Genomic DNA, 15,133 nt, shown 5'->3' with positions numbered 1-15,133 from the left:
ACTACTGAAAGTTTATGAAATGTCTGAAAGTCTGCTAAGTGTTTTACATCCATCGTTTCTTCAGAACAATGCAGTAAACAGTATCTTTTTATTATTTGAGGAGACTGAGGCTGAGAGGCTAAATGACTCAGTGGTCATAGAACTACTAAGTGGAGGAACCAAGACTGAACTCGCCACCAACCCATCCCCGCCCCCCCGCCGCCCCATGCTTACAAAGCCCAGTTTTAACTACAATATGTTATATTACCTCCACCTGACAATGAGATTTATGGCTTATTTTAAATTTTGTAATTATTTGGGTTAATGAATGTTGACCGGAGGGAAAAATCCCTTTATGCTGGCCATCTATAGGAATAGCTAAACATGCATGTTTCTGCCAAAAGTCAAGATGCCATCCTAATTACTTTAATCAAATAATTAGCCTTTAGGTTTTATGTGCAGCTTTTCTAGTGGGATACACTGCTGTGAAAGTTTTGCCTCTGCCCCTCCGGCAATCCCACTCTTCTTCCGATAGGCTTTTTAATTAAGAAGCTGAGCAGTGTGGTTGAATCACCAATGCAGGTCTGAAACCTCCCCGAGTGTTAACATGAAAAATTTGCATCAGTTCACCAAGAGGGAAAGGAGGTCTTTGCCCCCTACAGTGGAAATCACATTTTCTGGGCACGTCACATTTTCTGAATTAGGTCCTTTTATATACACTATCCCATTAGTATATTTTAATTCTCACAACAGCCCTTTAAAACATAAACTGTCATTTCCTTTTACAAGATGAGGAAACAGTAGCTCAACAGAGTGGCAGTAGTTCGCAAGTGGCCCAAGGTCACAATAGTTGGGGTAGAGTAAGCAGTTGGACCAAGGTGGGGCTGATTACGAAGTACAGGTTCTTTCTACTACTCTAATGTAAACACGATAAAATTACAGCAAAATTATGCAAAAACATTGGGGGAAAACTCAACCACAATTCTATTTGGTAAAATAATTAAAATCATAGCGCTAGAAAGGATTTTAGTGATGATCTAACCCAACTTTCTTATTTTATAGACAGGGAAACCGACGCAGAGGTAAGGTGATCATCTGAGGCCACATAGCTAGTAGAGTTAGAGCTGTGATTCAGATCCAGACCAAGCCCAGTGGCTTTCCCACTAGAATGCATTGCCAGCCCCAGAGCTGCCTATCTTCAGACTTAGTCAGAGTACCATGAATATTAGTGATATCGACAAGATACAGCCAAAGTTTTGGAGTGTAAGTATTTTGCTAAACACCCTCCTACCTTACCACTGCCTGCTTGTAAAATTCATCCAGGCATCTGCTGTTTCTTACCTGTAATTTGTTTTGTGATCCTTTGAGGAGCTGCACGTCCTGAGTGCAAATCAGCAGCCTAATCAGGTATAAGGTAGAGCCGTGAGTTTCATACTAGACTTTGCCTTCCATTTCCCTCCTATAGAGCTGGTAGCACTTCACTTTTAAGAAGCCATTAATTAGTACTAGAGTAAAAGTACAACTACTTTAAGCATTACTTGTCTTACCCACAGGAACACAGACTCAAGCCAAGTTTATCCTGCTGATTGGAATAATGGAGTGGCCGTCTGTGGACTTATCTCAGGCTGGAGTGCACATTGGGATGGACCCTCACAGTCATCCACATAGTGCCTATTCCTGGCTTTTGAGAAAGCCCAGGGCAATGGAATACAATTCCAAATACTTTAGAAAGACTGTAAAATAACTTACGAGAAAGTAGACACATTAATATTACTTATCATTTTTTAAATTTTTCTGAACACCTGGCGTAGTACTGGGCTCACAGTAGGTACTCAATATTGAATGAATCATTGCTCCAAAACCTTAAATTCTATATAATTACTCAGAAATGATAAAGGAAAGCAGGGAGTTAGTGAACCTATAAGTCATTTGTCTGCCTTTATCTTTTAGCCAATGTGAGGGTGTTACTGGAGGGCCTACCATCACCAAGTCATATAAATAACAGCCAATTAAATAACTGAGGACATACTGTATATTAGGCACCATGCTATGTGCTCTTAGCTAGAGATTAAAGCTAACCCTCAATAAAGCTCAAATATATGGGCAAATAATTGCAACACAGTAAATTATATAATAATAGAAACATGAAATAGGTAGAGTGATAGTAAAAAGGAACAGGTGACCAGATTTATTTGAAGACTTATGGCTAGTGGGAGGAAATGCCTGAGAAAGGTTTTGATTGGCAAATAGGAACCTGTAACAAAAGGAAAGATGGAAGGTATTATTCAGAGTGGTTGGACAACCTAACCCCACTCTTTTGAACAACTCAATAGAAGATAATAGCTCTCACTGATTGAGTATGCCAAGAACTGTAGTGGGTATTTTAACATCTATTATCTCACATCTTACACCCGTCATGGAGACAGGGATCACTTTCATCATTTTCCAGAAGAGGAAGGGGTAAGTGACTTGCCCATGGCCATATGGCTAATAAGATGGAACTGGAAGATAAGCGATGTTGTAGTTTAGTGGTTTTCAGAAAGTGTTCCATAGATTCACGAGTTTTGCAATTGTACACAGGTTAGGTGAGGGGATAAGCCTGTTCTCCAGGCCCACGAGCCTGCTTCAACCAGTGCAGCTGCACTTTGATTTATTACATAATTGACTTGCATTTAAGACTTTATCTGAATAAAGGTATTACTGCTTAAAAAGAGAAAACAACAACAAAAAAACAAAAAACTGCTATAATTGAGCAAATCAGTTTCTTGAGGCTATACTCTGCAATTTAGTCAACTTGGTAGATAACTGAAAAATTGACTGTACTCAGCACAGCCTTAAATATTCACATCAAAGGAACAAAAACATTCAGACCACATTTATTTCCATTCTGAGCCAGCAGATACCTGCTGCATTTGAAGGCCAAGGCATGAGTGTGGTTCAGAGATGGGTTAGACCTAAATGCTGAATGCCAACAGTGACAGCACTTCCTTGCAAAGGCATAGGCAGCTGGAGGTTTCCTGGCATTGTTTATGTCAAGCCAGCCCACAATGTTATATCCATATCTCTGCTGCAAACCTTGTGCCAAAGGCCTCGGTCACCATTATTGCCTCAGCAAGTCCCCCACTGACAGCAAAGATAGATCTCCTGCTTCCAGGTGCTACCACAGATGAAGTGGCTGTAACAACTAGTGGAGTCATTTGTGATGCACTTTTAATTGGATCAATTTCCTCTCAATTATGCAATCTTTAGAAATCGGATGCAATTTCATAATCAGAACATGGGGCTTTCTCCAGATGAAAAGCACGAGACAGACCAGTTCAACATCATTTTAATTAGCTCCTTTCCTATCCTTTGGCAGCTATCACAAGAGAGGCCAAAAAAGCAACACCACCACCAAAAAAAACGATTTGAGTAGCTCGGCTTAGCAGATTTTGCGTCTGTGAAAGCAAGGTAACAGTTTTTTGGCTTGCCATCAGCCCTGCACCCAGAGCACAAGATATGTTGCTTGGTAAACACCAGAGCCTGAGGAACCTTGTCACAAAGTCCCTCACCCACTTCTGGGCTTCCTAAAAGCACAAGTTTCTTCCTTTGTTGAACTGTAATTATAAGGATAAAGCAGATGGTGGAGGCTGAGTTTAGAACAGGGTGTTGGTGGCTATAGACCTTGGGGGCTGATTCTGTACACGTGTATGTGGAAGTAAGTTTTGGATTATCTTTACATAATAGTGCTTTTTTGCTGAATTTTGACCTAGGTAGATTCGTACTACTCTCAAAGAATGCAGCGTCAGACATGGAAGCAAAGCAGCAAGGTACAACTTATCCCTCCCCTCACCTCCCAAATTCCATATTTAATTAAAAGACATGAATACCAGAGATGAAAAGACAATTATCAATTAGTTAATGCTTGATAGAGAGATGGAAATAAATCCCCAAACCAAACATTATTCACTGACTTGAGGAAAACACAGAATAAGGACCAAACAGTTTTGCTTTAGCAATGAAAATGAGATGTGTCCACCTCCCCACTTTGTTGGCCCTGGCCCGTGTTGTACAATTCCACAGACAGCTCCTAGCACAGGTCAGTGGAGAGAGGTAATAGGAAAAATGATGCGCTCTAGAGACTATTCAAGAATGTTTTGCTGACTATATTAGCATTTATTTTTGTTTATTTGCAACTTCCTATGCTTTGGCATAATTCCAATCCACATGCTCCTTTAAGAGGCAAGCGATTTCCAGGCTAAAGCCTTCGACACCAACGAGGGTCAATCCATTCTCTGTCACACCTGCAATTACAGACCAATCCAAGATGGCACAAAACCCCCAGAGCCAAGAGGTACTGCTTCCCAAAGGGACTATATAGCTCCCACGGTGGCACTAAATGAATGGTCTTTCACACTGGTAAAGGTGGTCAGACCTGAGACATCATGCCACAGGAATATGATGTCTGAAGTGTCACTGAAAGGTAGAGGAGATCCCACTACATGCATGCACACTAAATGCAGCAGAGTTGAAGAGGAAGTGTCACAGATGGAGCATGTTATAATAGGAAGGAAATAATGGACCAGAGTTATCAAAGCCAAAAGAGAGGAAAATCAACAAGGGTTCAATACACGGGAAAATTTCAAATACAGGGGAAAGAGGCTCTCTGCTGAAGCCTTAGAAGTGCCTAAGTTCTAATGAAACATCAGCTAATCTCATATCATGTGTCCTGTTTGGGGTAATGCATCTGTTAAAGCTCTAAACCTAGGCGAGGAGATAATGCAAATGAAAAACACTAGAAGACAGAGCTTCTAAACTTCTAGGACTACCCAGCTGAAATCAGGACACAGGCCAAGTCTACACTATAGTACCACCAACAACCAAGGAACAGGGAAGGGAAGCTGCTTGGGGAGCAGAAGAAACTGCTATTTCCCAGCCCCTAAGGGGTAGAATATCTTCTCAGATGGTAGCTGTAAACCTTGATGCAATGATCCCAACAGTCCAAGACCAGCAGCTGCCCCTTAGGTGTGAGGGCGATGCCCACTGGACAGGTGAGCCCCTCTCGAATAAGGACGCTATAGCCGCCACCCTTAGGAAAGTGGAGAATTTCTTTGCGACTACTGTCAGCCACAATGAGATCACCACGGGCATCCACACACATGCCAGCAATGCAGCGGAAATCCTCGTTCTCCGAGAAGAAGTGGCTAATCTGGCGACCCAGCTGCCCGTCGGGGCCCACAGAGCCAATGGAGAAGCCACCCTCCAGGTGGTGCTCATTCTGCCGATTCTCCAGATTGAGGCCCAAGCCCTGGGTGAAGTAGACAGTGCCTTCAGCGTCACAGGTGACAAACTTGGGCCGCACAGCACTGCAGAGGCAGCTGTATTTGACCACCCCTGCTCCTCGGTCAACAGTGAAGCACCAGAGCTTTCCACCTTCCACATCAGTTACCACAAATTGGCCAGATGGAAGGGCTGTGATGCCCCAGGGTTTGCTCAGCTGGCTCCTGTGACAGGCCACGCAGTGGCCATCCAAGGTGTATACCTTGAGGGAGTTGTCATAGCTGTCAGTCACACCAATCAGCCCATGGCAGTTCATGGCAACTGAGAGAGGAGTGAGATTGGGCAAGTCAGCCCCAAGGAAGCTCAGAACAAAGCTATCAATGCCACTGGGGCTGCGGCGGATCTCCTTCAAAAAGCCTTTGCGGGTAAAGACTTGTATACGGTAGTTGCCACGGTCAGCAACCAGCACTTCGCCTTGACTGGTCACGTAGAGACTGACTGGGAGGTTGAACATGCCTGGAGTGCTGCCTTTGGCCCCCATCTTCTTGAGAAAGAGGCACTGCTGGATGCTGGCGGCTGTGTCAGAGCCCCGCTGCTTAGCAGGCGAGGCCCTAGGGCTAGCAGCCACTTCCTCAGGGCTCATGTCCATCTCTCTAAATGTAACGGAGGAAGAGGCAGCAGAGGCTGCAGCCTCCGTGGCCCAGGAGTCTTCCATGTTGACTGTCCGGGGCTTCCTAGCCGCCTGCCCGATTTGGAGGGGGCCGACGTGGCCGACCTTGAGGAGCTCCACGTCCTGCAGGGTGAGCTCCCGGGGCAGGCTGGCAGTGAGCGCTGGCTCCTCCTCGTCGGCTGTCTCTTCCAGTAGTGCTACGTCTGCCTGCTTGATCTTGGCCAAGAAGTAGTCACAGCGAGACACGGCCTGCACCTCGGCGACATTGAGCAGGTAACTCTGCTCCTCTACCACCTGGCTGTTAGACTTCTCAACCTCGGCCAACGAGCCCGTGAAGAACTTCCGGGAGCGAGCCAGCTCCTCCTGGACCCTGCGCTCTTCGTGCCCGTACTCCTGGAGGACTGCTTTATACCTCGCCTGAAGGTCCTTGGAGACTCCTTCCAAGGCTACCTTCCGGCGCTGCAGCTCCCCCATAAGCTCCCGCAGACGGGCCAACTTCTCTCCAAAGTCCCGACGCCGCTCCTCAGCTGCTTCTTTGACAGGGAGTGTACAGTGGCCAGGAGGCTGGTGGTCCGCCTCCCGGCAGGGCTCACACAGCACCACGCTGCAGCTTCGGCAGAACTGCCGGGGCAGCCGCCGCCCGCACGACCGGCACATGAGCAGCCCCATGGCCTCACTGAGCCCAGCCGTGTCAATGATCTTCAGCACCGTCAGGTTGTCCGTCAGCTGGGTCAGGCTGGTTATGCGGGTAATCTTGCTGCAAAAGGGACAGCGGACACCATTGATGCTACTGGCCAGTAGCTTCTCCAGGCACTGGCGGCAGATGGTATGGCCACAGTGCAGGAGCTTGGGCCGCAGCTGCTCCTCTGTGAAGGACTCCATGCAGATGGGGCATTCCAGCACTTCCCGCAGGGCATCCAGGTTCAGGTGAGAAGCTGCTGCTGCAGCCATTGCTGTTGCCTTGAAGGGGCCTGCTAGCACAGCCCAGGACCGAACAGCTTGGTGTTCATGCTCCAGAGGGTTGAATCCTGCTAAAGAGAAAAGGAAGCCATTATTCCACTGCCTCTACGAGTTAAATCACTCAAGAAACATTTAGAGAATGGCTACCATCACTCAGTTCAGTCACTGACTGGTTGGAAAGGTAAACTGGGGAATGATTATAAGAAGTCTTCAGAGCCAAAATGAGACCTCGGAACTTCATTCTGATGAACACAGAGAAACAATGCATGTTTTGGAGCCGGGAACTAATATGACCAAAGCTTGAATGCAGTGGGGGAAAAGGCAGAGAAACTAGTTTGGAAGATACTGCAAAACTGCCTGGCGAAAGTTACAGGGAGGCTGAACTAGGGAGCAGGTGGTGGAAATGGAAAGAAGATGCATTTAAGCAATATTCCATAAGTACGATCACTAAGATTTGTTAGCTGAGTGGATTGGGGTGGGGAAGTGGTAGAGCTAAGACAGCCAAAGACTCAAGCCTGGATGATTTGAGAAATGGTAGTCCCTTATCAGGGACTTAGTTTTGGCCTGAAATACCCCCTCCTACAAGCAGTACATGCCATGAATTCTCCCACCCTCCTCGATCCACATATGCTCATGAAGTAGAACCGCAGAGATCTCAGTGCTCTCTCTGCAGCCTTATGTCAATGTCAATTTGTACCCAAAATAAGAATGAATAGATGTAGCAAGGTGAAGCACAAGGATAAATTCAGCCCTTCTTAAATGCAAATCCTACAGCTGCACCTGTGCAGTCTTGTGATCTGCAGATGGTCAACCATCGAGAAGAAGGAGGAGGAAGACCAGTTAGCTTGGTTTTCAGGGCAATGCAGCAAGCTGGGAAAAGTTTTGCAAATGTCATTAATTCTTTCTCCACCCATAGAGAAGAAGGGGAGTCAGCGCGGAGATACGTGTTACAAATTTCCCCATATTTAGCTTTGTATCACAGTCTGACAGATATTCAGGAGCAGACATGCACAATCTGTCTAAAGTCAATCCAACCTCCCTGAAATCCCACTTTCCTTCTACTGGAAAGGAAAAAGTATACATCTAGTGCTTACTATGTGCTAGATACCATGCTAGATGCTCCATATACTTAATCTCATTTAATACTCATAATGACCCTATGATGTAAGTACTATTTTCATTACCCTATTTTACAGATGAGGAAGCTAAGGCTCAGAAAAACTGGCTCAAGGTCACATGGTGCAAACATGGTAGAACCATGCAGTACAGATATCTTTAACTTGATTTAACCCAACATTACTTCAAGCTTTTTTTTTTCCCGTCATACAACACTTACCATACTCTGAGAAATGCTGCCTAACAGCATAGAATTGTCTCCACAATTAAGAAAGAATCATGAGATTTAGCTGCTCTAGAGTGGGTTAGATTGCTTTATTAGCTGAGTGACCCACTCCCACACACCAGCCTGGCAACCTCTTACGATTCAAATCCATGCCTCAACAAAATAACACATTACCCCATACCATGACCCTAAAAGGTCTCATGGGACTATCCATGTGACTAAGCTGTGAACGCTGAATGCTTAAATGTCATGGGTCTGGCTGCAGTCGTATAGAAACATTGATAGAAACCTCAGCTCAGGACCCATGCAAACCTCCTCAATTCCAAACCAATAGCTTCAGTTCTCTCTTCCATCATCTGGGACAACAGGCTGAGGGCAACATTTGGTATCTGGATCCAGAGCATGTTACTTTACAGTGCCCAGGGACATCTGTTCTTCTCAGAACTGGCACAGCAGATCAGCTAATTAAACAAGTGTGCCAACTTGTAAAAATACCAGCAAATTCTTTCTCCAGTTTTCTGGAATGTCATACCACCTCCTTCAATTTAAAAGCTTCCTGCCTCCCTGTTTAAGCCATCCACTTTAAAAAATGAATTTACTATGCCCGCGTCCATTCCCCAAAATATCTCAGCTGTATGCGGCTTCACGAGGCTCTCTGAGGCAAAAGAGAATGTCAAGGATCCCTTTCCTAAAGCTGCCATGCTTTGCCAGGAAACACGAGGTCCCATCACTAAAGCGTCAGGTGTGGAGATAGCTGCGTATCAGTCTAGGCTCCCGCTGAAAGTGGTGTTCCCAGGTTGTAGAAATGGGAGACATGGTTCAGGCCTTTTCTAGGTCTGAGGCTATGTGACCGGCAGATACAGCCCCTCTCTTCCAGAAGGATACAGCTGGTCATTATTGTTAGCACCGAGAAGCATTCAGGTGGAAGGTCAATTTGAACGCAGTTTCCCTTGAAAAGACGTATGTGTGAAAGGAATTGCCTTATCATCCCAAGTCTTTAAGTTAGCTGCCCATTTTCTGCCATTTATAAAATCTAAAACCAATCAGAATGAACCCCCAACATGTTATTTACAATTTTGGCTGCCTTCCTGATACTTTGAACGTATTTCCTGTTGTGCACTTTGTACTGTCAACTCTTGACCCCCCACCTCAGCTTACTGCCCCCCCCACCAATTTCTTTGATCTCATGATTAGTACTGCACACCCCATACTGATACTAGCCCAGCTCTGGTTCAGCTTCACATGAGAATCTACCCCCTAAGCTGTGTTTGCTCCAGCTGCCCTAAGACTCAGGAAAACTCTATAGTCATACCCTAGCCTGATCTAGCTGCTTCTGGCACCACTAGGCTTTCCCCAGTCTAAGACATAAATAACAAGGGTAGCAGAACAAAAACAAAAACCCGTGAACCTTGAAGTGAGACAGAACTGGGATCAAATCAGCATGTCATTTACAAGTTGTGGGACAGGAAGCAAGTTATTTAATCTCACTAAACCTGTTTTCTTGCTTTATAGAAGATAACTAACTTTATAGTTACTGTGATGATAATTTCTTACTTTATAAAACGGTTAGTGTGATAATAATCCACATAAAGTGCTTAGTCTGGAAACTGGTAGGTACGCAATGAAAAACTGCTATTTATCATAACTTCAGTAACAATCAGGAACAGTATTAACATTATAATAACTAGTACTAGTATTAACAAAGCATTTAGTTTACAAACTGCATTTGAAAGGAAGAAGAATCTTTCCTTTTATGGCATATAAAGGCACATAAAGATTAATAACCTGTCAGCTTTGAAGGAATTTGATTGAGGACACTAGATATCCAGGTTAGAAACTGGCAAATGAATTCACAACTTCTCTTGTTCAGAAAATACCAAGAGGGGCATAAAAGGAATTAGGCAATAAAATATAGATTTTAGTGATAGCAGGAGTAGCAGCAGTGGTGGCGGTGGCGACCACCCGGCCAGTGAGAAGGAATGAACAGGCACTTTTCAAAAGGCAGACAGCACCCAAGATATCAGATAATACACTTCAAAAATTAAAATGCTGAACCTTCCCTGGAGATTGTTTTATCTGTTCTCAAAATCAAAGGATTAGAGATGACCTAAGGTTTCAAATTGCCATCCAGTGGTTGAATCCCCACCATGGGATAGTTCTCTAGATGTCTCTATTCCCTAAACCTGTTAGCCCCTTGGGGGTCTTAAGCTATGAGCAAAACTGCAGGACTTTAAGAAATTAAACAACAAATCTTTACTGAGCACCTACTGTGAGCCCAGCCCCATGAAAACACTGGAGATATAATTTTGAGCAAAAACAGACAGGAACAGAGTTCACATAAAAACTAGACAACATGTGAAACAGCACCTACATTTCCTTTCACAAGACATAAAGGTCCGTCCTACTTCTTATACAGTCCCCTGGTTTGACTGGGTTTTTCGCAAGGCTTATCACATTTCCTTTCATGACAGCTTTCTAAACTTTGTTTATTCCTCCAGCATTTGAATGGAATGCGAAGCAAGTGCATAACCATCTCCCTGCCACCAATGCTCACTCTCCAGGAGTGGCTAGCAGGGCTGATTTTAAGAAAGTCAATGAGGTACTCATCTGACACTCACCCAGTTCTGTGTGTGGGAGAGGATTCTTAATGTTACATTACTCAGGGCATTTAAGGTACCTGCCAACTGCTAAGATGAACTCCGCAAGTAGGGGCTCATTGGGAAACGCAGGCATGACCCCAAAGCTGTACCACTGTGGGACACACAAAACAACCCAGAAGGGCATGTTTGTAGCGAAAAAAAATCTTTAGCTAAAACTCTAAATCAATAATAGTTTGCTGAAAAAAAAAACAAAAACAAAACACTTGTCTGTCCTCTGTCTTCCTCCAAAACTGCAGGACCTAGAAGGGATCCCCTGAATCTTCCACAAACATGTGCAATGCTGCCAATGAGACTCAAAGAATATAGGACAAGGGGAAAATCAGCAGTCTTCTCGGGGGACTTCCAACTGATCTCGACCCACCCTACTCTCAGTTCGTTTCTCTGCATACAGCATATGCACATTTAACCATGAGCTTTTGATTAAAGGATCAGGAAGCAGATCCTGGGAAAGGTACAAGAGGGGATGGGAATTTGGGGGAGACCAGTGGGGGCTGCTTAGGTTCAAGGAAATTTGGCAAAGCAATACTCAGTCCCCTTCCAGCCTCCCCATCCTCTCATAATTGCTACCTCTCATAAAACTGCCATTTGCTGAATGTCAGGCACCTTTTACACATTACCTTTTATTCTCATAATAACTACGTGAAGTATGTTTTATTCCTCTTTATAAATAAGGAAACTAGGCTCAAAGAAAAGCAACCTGTCCAAGGTTTCAAAGCTGCTAAGTAGTAGAAGTGAGATTCAAATCCAGGTGTGTCAACTCCCAGCCATAAAACCACAGCGACGCAAAAGATGTATTATAGTTTCCTAGCTGATTAGGCTACCATTAGCTCTAGGCACTCTGCCTGAGAGGCTGGTAAAGGTACCTAGGAATGGATTTTTAATCTGATTGTTCCACTAGAAGAACCTAATGGAGGTAGTGTCAAAGAGGCAGCACATCCGTGTGCAGGGACAATGAACCACTTCAAGGGCCTTGTAAACTTTTGACCACCAAGCACTCTCCAGACATGAGTGTATGGCTCTTAAGTATTGAAAAAGCCTTTCTACTAAAACTAGTATAATGTAACTTATGAGTCAGACAGATCTGGGCTCACATCCCTGCTTTGCAACTTGCTATGGAGACTTGGGTAAATCATTTAACCTATTAGTTTTCTCATCTGTAAAATGTAGAATAGCACCTAGATTATTAGCAGGATCATTGGCAGGATTAACTGAGATAATGCACACAATAAGCACTCAATAAATGGTAGCTATTCGTGTTTTCAGTAGATTGAAGCTGATAAGGGCAAGTACTTGTCCAAGATCTCCTAGTAAATTAGCAGCAGAGGAAAGGTTTTGAACTTTAAGCCTCTGATTCCCAGGCTGACTCCATTTCCATTACATATCTTCCTTAGGGCTGTGTGTGGATTTTCCAGCTAGGTCTCCGGCCTTCTGATGCAGTCCTACTATGTTTCTGAGCTGGTTTCAGCAATGCTATAGCTAGTCCTGGAGTTGACAGAGCAAATGCTGTCATTCTGTTCCAAGGGAAAGAAGCCCACAGGAGATCATTCAGAACAGGAGTTACTTTCCAGAGTATGGATGCCTTCAGCCTCGGTCCCTGCTGTGAAGTGTTTTTTCAAGCCAATGGCCTCCATACCTCACCCTCTAGTCTCCTGCACCTTATCCTGTCTGCTAACCTCAAGATCCTCTCCTTATCTACCCACTGGTCCTGGTCTAAGAGCAAATTGAGAACAAAGTCCAGGGCTACTCCCTACCTAATCAGATGGATTTATTCCCTTTACAGTTCAATTTGATACTCAGCGATACTCACTGGGTCATCCTTTCATTAGAGGGGAATGAGCTGAGATAGACAGTAAGACCAGGCAGGCCCCAGCAAAGAAGCAGCAAGGGAAGAGAGAATAATACAGGATTACAGAGATCTGAATATGAAGCTACCTTTGCCATCTCTAGCTGTGGAACCTTAGACAAGTCACTGCCTAAGCCTTAGTCTCCTTATATGTAAAACTGGATATTGTAGCACCTACTTAGTAGGGCTGTTATGAAAACGAGTAAGAAAGTAGATATGAAAATGAAATATCACTAAATGTTGAGCATTTACTATGCACCAGACACGAAGCACTCTGATTTACTTCACTGAGTCGTCACAGTAATCTGTGATGTAGGTCCTGTTATTAACCCCATTTTACAGATGAAGAGCCAGGCACAGGAAGGTTAAGTAACTCATTCAAGGCAGAGCCGAGATTGGAATCCAGGATATATCTGACTCGGCAGAGAGTTCAACTTCAGCACTACTGACATGGACCCGATACTTCTTTGTTGTGAGGACCGTTCTGTGTGCTGTAGGGTGTTTCACAGCGTCCCTGGTGTCACCTACGAGAGGCCAGTAGTCCTCCCCACCCCAACTCTAACAGCCAAAAATGGCTCCAGACATTGCCAGATGTCCCCTGGGGGACAAAACCACTGCCAGTTAGGAACCATTTCTTTAGAACTTGGCCCAGGACTAAATGCTCAATGCATCTGAGATCCCCTTTTCTTGTTTCTCTCCCAGTTCAAACACCTCATGTGGGATTAATCCAATCTACTTATATCACTGATGAGGAAAAAAAGACATGAGATCATGTTCCACTCATCCCCTGGAAGTCTCACACACTATCTGTCACCACAGCTTGAAGGGACCAGCAAAGGGGGGCTGGGACAGATGACCTTGAAGAGTCTCCTGCTTTCTGATTCCACTGACCACTCTCTCCCCCCCCCTCCCCGAAGCCTACCACTTTCAGCAGGTCTGGGGTTCAGAGTGGAGTCAGTGGGCGTACCACGGCTGCCTCATGGTAAGAGATCTCTGGCTAATAATTGAGGGAGGTTCTGCCCCTCACAGGCAGTCAGGCTCCTTCAGGAGTCCTGAGCTCAAAGACTTACGACTTTCTTGCTGGACCCCTGAACTCTGCTCAACTTCATACGCTCATATACAGTTTCATACATTACTTCTAGGTCTTTGGGTCCCCAGAACTCCCTTTGCTTCCCATGCAGAGACTTCAGGAAAATTCCTTTAGCAGCCCTAGACACCCATCCACGACTCTATTCAGTCTCTTAATTCTACAGTCCAATCAGTACCTCTCCACCCCACCGTTCAACCATTCCTAAATCCCATTCCCAACTCCTCTACAATACAGAATTCCAGCCTTTTGGGCTCTACCCTGCCAGCCTCACCAGTTGCTCACTCATGTGCCCTGAATCCCTGACACAGATCCTTTAATCTCTGTTTCCAAACCTCTGCAACCTTCAGCCCTGCATCACGGTTTAACACCCCAGTCCCACACCTCAGGTGTGTGCCCTCCCTCAAGCAGAGCCTCCACCCACTGCATGCCATCAGGAATCCTGCCCCGCCCTCAAGCCCTGCTCCTTCCTCTTGCCCACCCGTGTCTTAGCCAGGTCTCTTCTTTCTGCCGACCAGATACTGCTTCCCACTGGTTCCCGCACGAACTCAGCCCCTCATTCTTCCCCAGATTCCCCTCGGGAAAACGCTTCCTCCTCAGCCATGATGATAGCCCCGGACCCTGCTCCCTCTGACCTCAGATCTCGCCCCCCGCCCCAAAGCCTAATGCCCCCAGACTCCCTCAAGCCTCCTGAGATTCTGCACCCCAAACCTCACCAAGGCTCCCCCATTCCTTCATATTTCCGAGACTCTGCACCCCTGGTCCCTCCAGGGCCTTCAGATCCCCTCCCGTCTCCCAGATGCTGCACCCGTCTCTCCTCAGGGCCCCACATTACCTCATACCTCCCGAGATGCTGCACCGCGACTCTTCTGAGAGTCCCTCGCTCCCCTCCCCGGCCGCATTTCCTCCGAGCTCCTCAGCCCCGTCTCGGACCCCCGCCGCTCCCGAGCCTGCCCCCGCGCAGCCCCACCCCCACCCCGATCCCACTCCTCAGATCCGGTCCCCCAGACCCTGCCATTCTGGCGTGGACCGGTCGCTGCACGCCGGCACAGCCCACCGCGCCGCTCGTCAGCCACCGCCCGCGACTCCGGCCTCGGTCCCGGGTCTCCCACCGTCCACCCCGCCCCCTACCTGACCGCCCGCGGCTCCGACGCGTCCACTGCTGCCAGCCCACCCGCCCGCCGCGCTCTGCGCACGCGCCAACGCGCGCCCCTTGGCGGGCGCCAATTCGCAGACCCGCCTGTCCGTCACTTCGCCCCGCCCCCCCACAGGCATGCTGGGGCTTGTAGGCAGCGGCGCCCGAGCTCGCGGCCCAGCGGCAGTGTGGCGGCGA

General features: G+C 46.3%; 2 protein-coding genes across 10 annotated transcripts in view; one reads left to right on the top strand and one right to left on the bottom strand.

Moving 5' to 3' along the window:
• Positions 1 to 15,133, top strand: part of ASTN2 (astrotactin 2) — a 917,697-nt gene that overhangs the window by 695,921 nt on the left and 206,643 nt on the right. The gene's annotated exons all lie outside the window — the stretch shown is intronic.
• On the bottom strand, positions 3,292 to 15,003 carry TRIM32 (tripartite motif containing 32). Of its 4 annotated transcripts, none has more exons than XM_004269292.3 (2): positions 14,932 to 15,003; positions 3,292 to 6,936 (listed from the first exon to the last, which is right to left on the bottom strand). In XM_004269292.3, exon 2 carries the CDS (start codon positions 6,857 to 6,859, stop codon positions 4,898 to 4,900), a length of 1,962 nt encoding a protein of 653 aa, XP_004269340.1. In that variant the 5' UTR covers positions 6,860 to 6,936; positions 14,932 to 15,003; the 3' UTR covers positions 3,292 to 4,897. The 4 variants fall into 4 exon arrangements, with proteins under 4 accessions (XP_004269340.1, XP_012388237.1, XP_033283236.1 ...); XM_012532783.3 differs by having other exon boundaries at positions 3,292 to 6,939; positions 14,932 to 15,001; XM_033427345.2 differs by lacking the exon at positions 14,932 to 15,003 and adding an exon at positions 14,636 to 14,774.

The sequence above is a fragment of the Orcinus orca genome, chromosome 6 (genome assembly GCF_937001465.1).
Source record: "Orcinus orca chromosome 6, mOrcOrc1.1, whole genome shotgun sequence".
Classification (NCBI taxonomy): Eukaryota; Metazoa; Chordata; class Mammalia; order Artiodactyla; family Delphinidae; genus Orcinus; species Orcinus orca.
The sequence above is the reverse complement of the archived record's forward strand: the minus strand, read 5'-3'. Positions and strand labels throughout refer to the sequence as shown.

Coding starts and splice junctions, on each gene's coding strand:
- TRIM32 (XM_004269292.3), bottom strand. CDS start 6,859: ATGGCTGCAGCAGCAGCTTCTCACCTGAACCTGGATGCCCTGCGGGAA.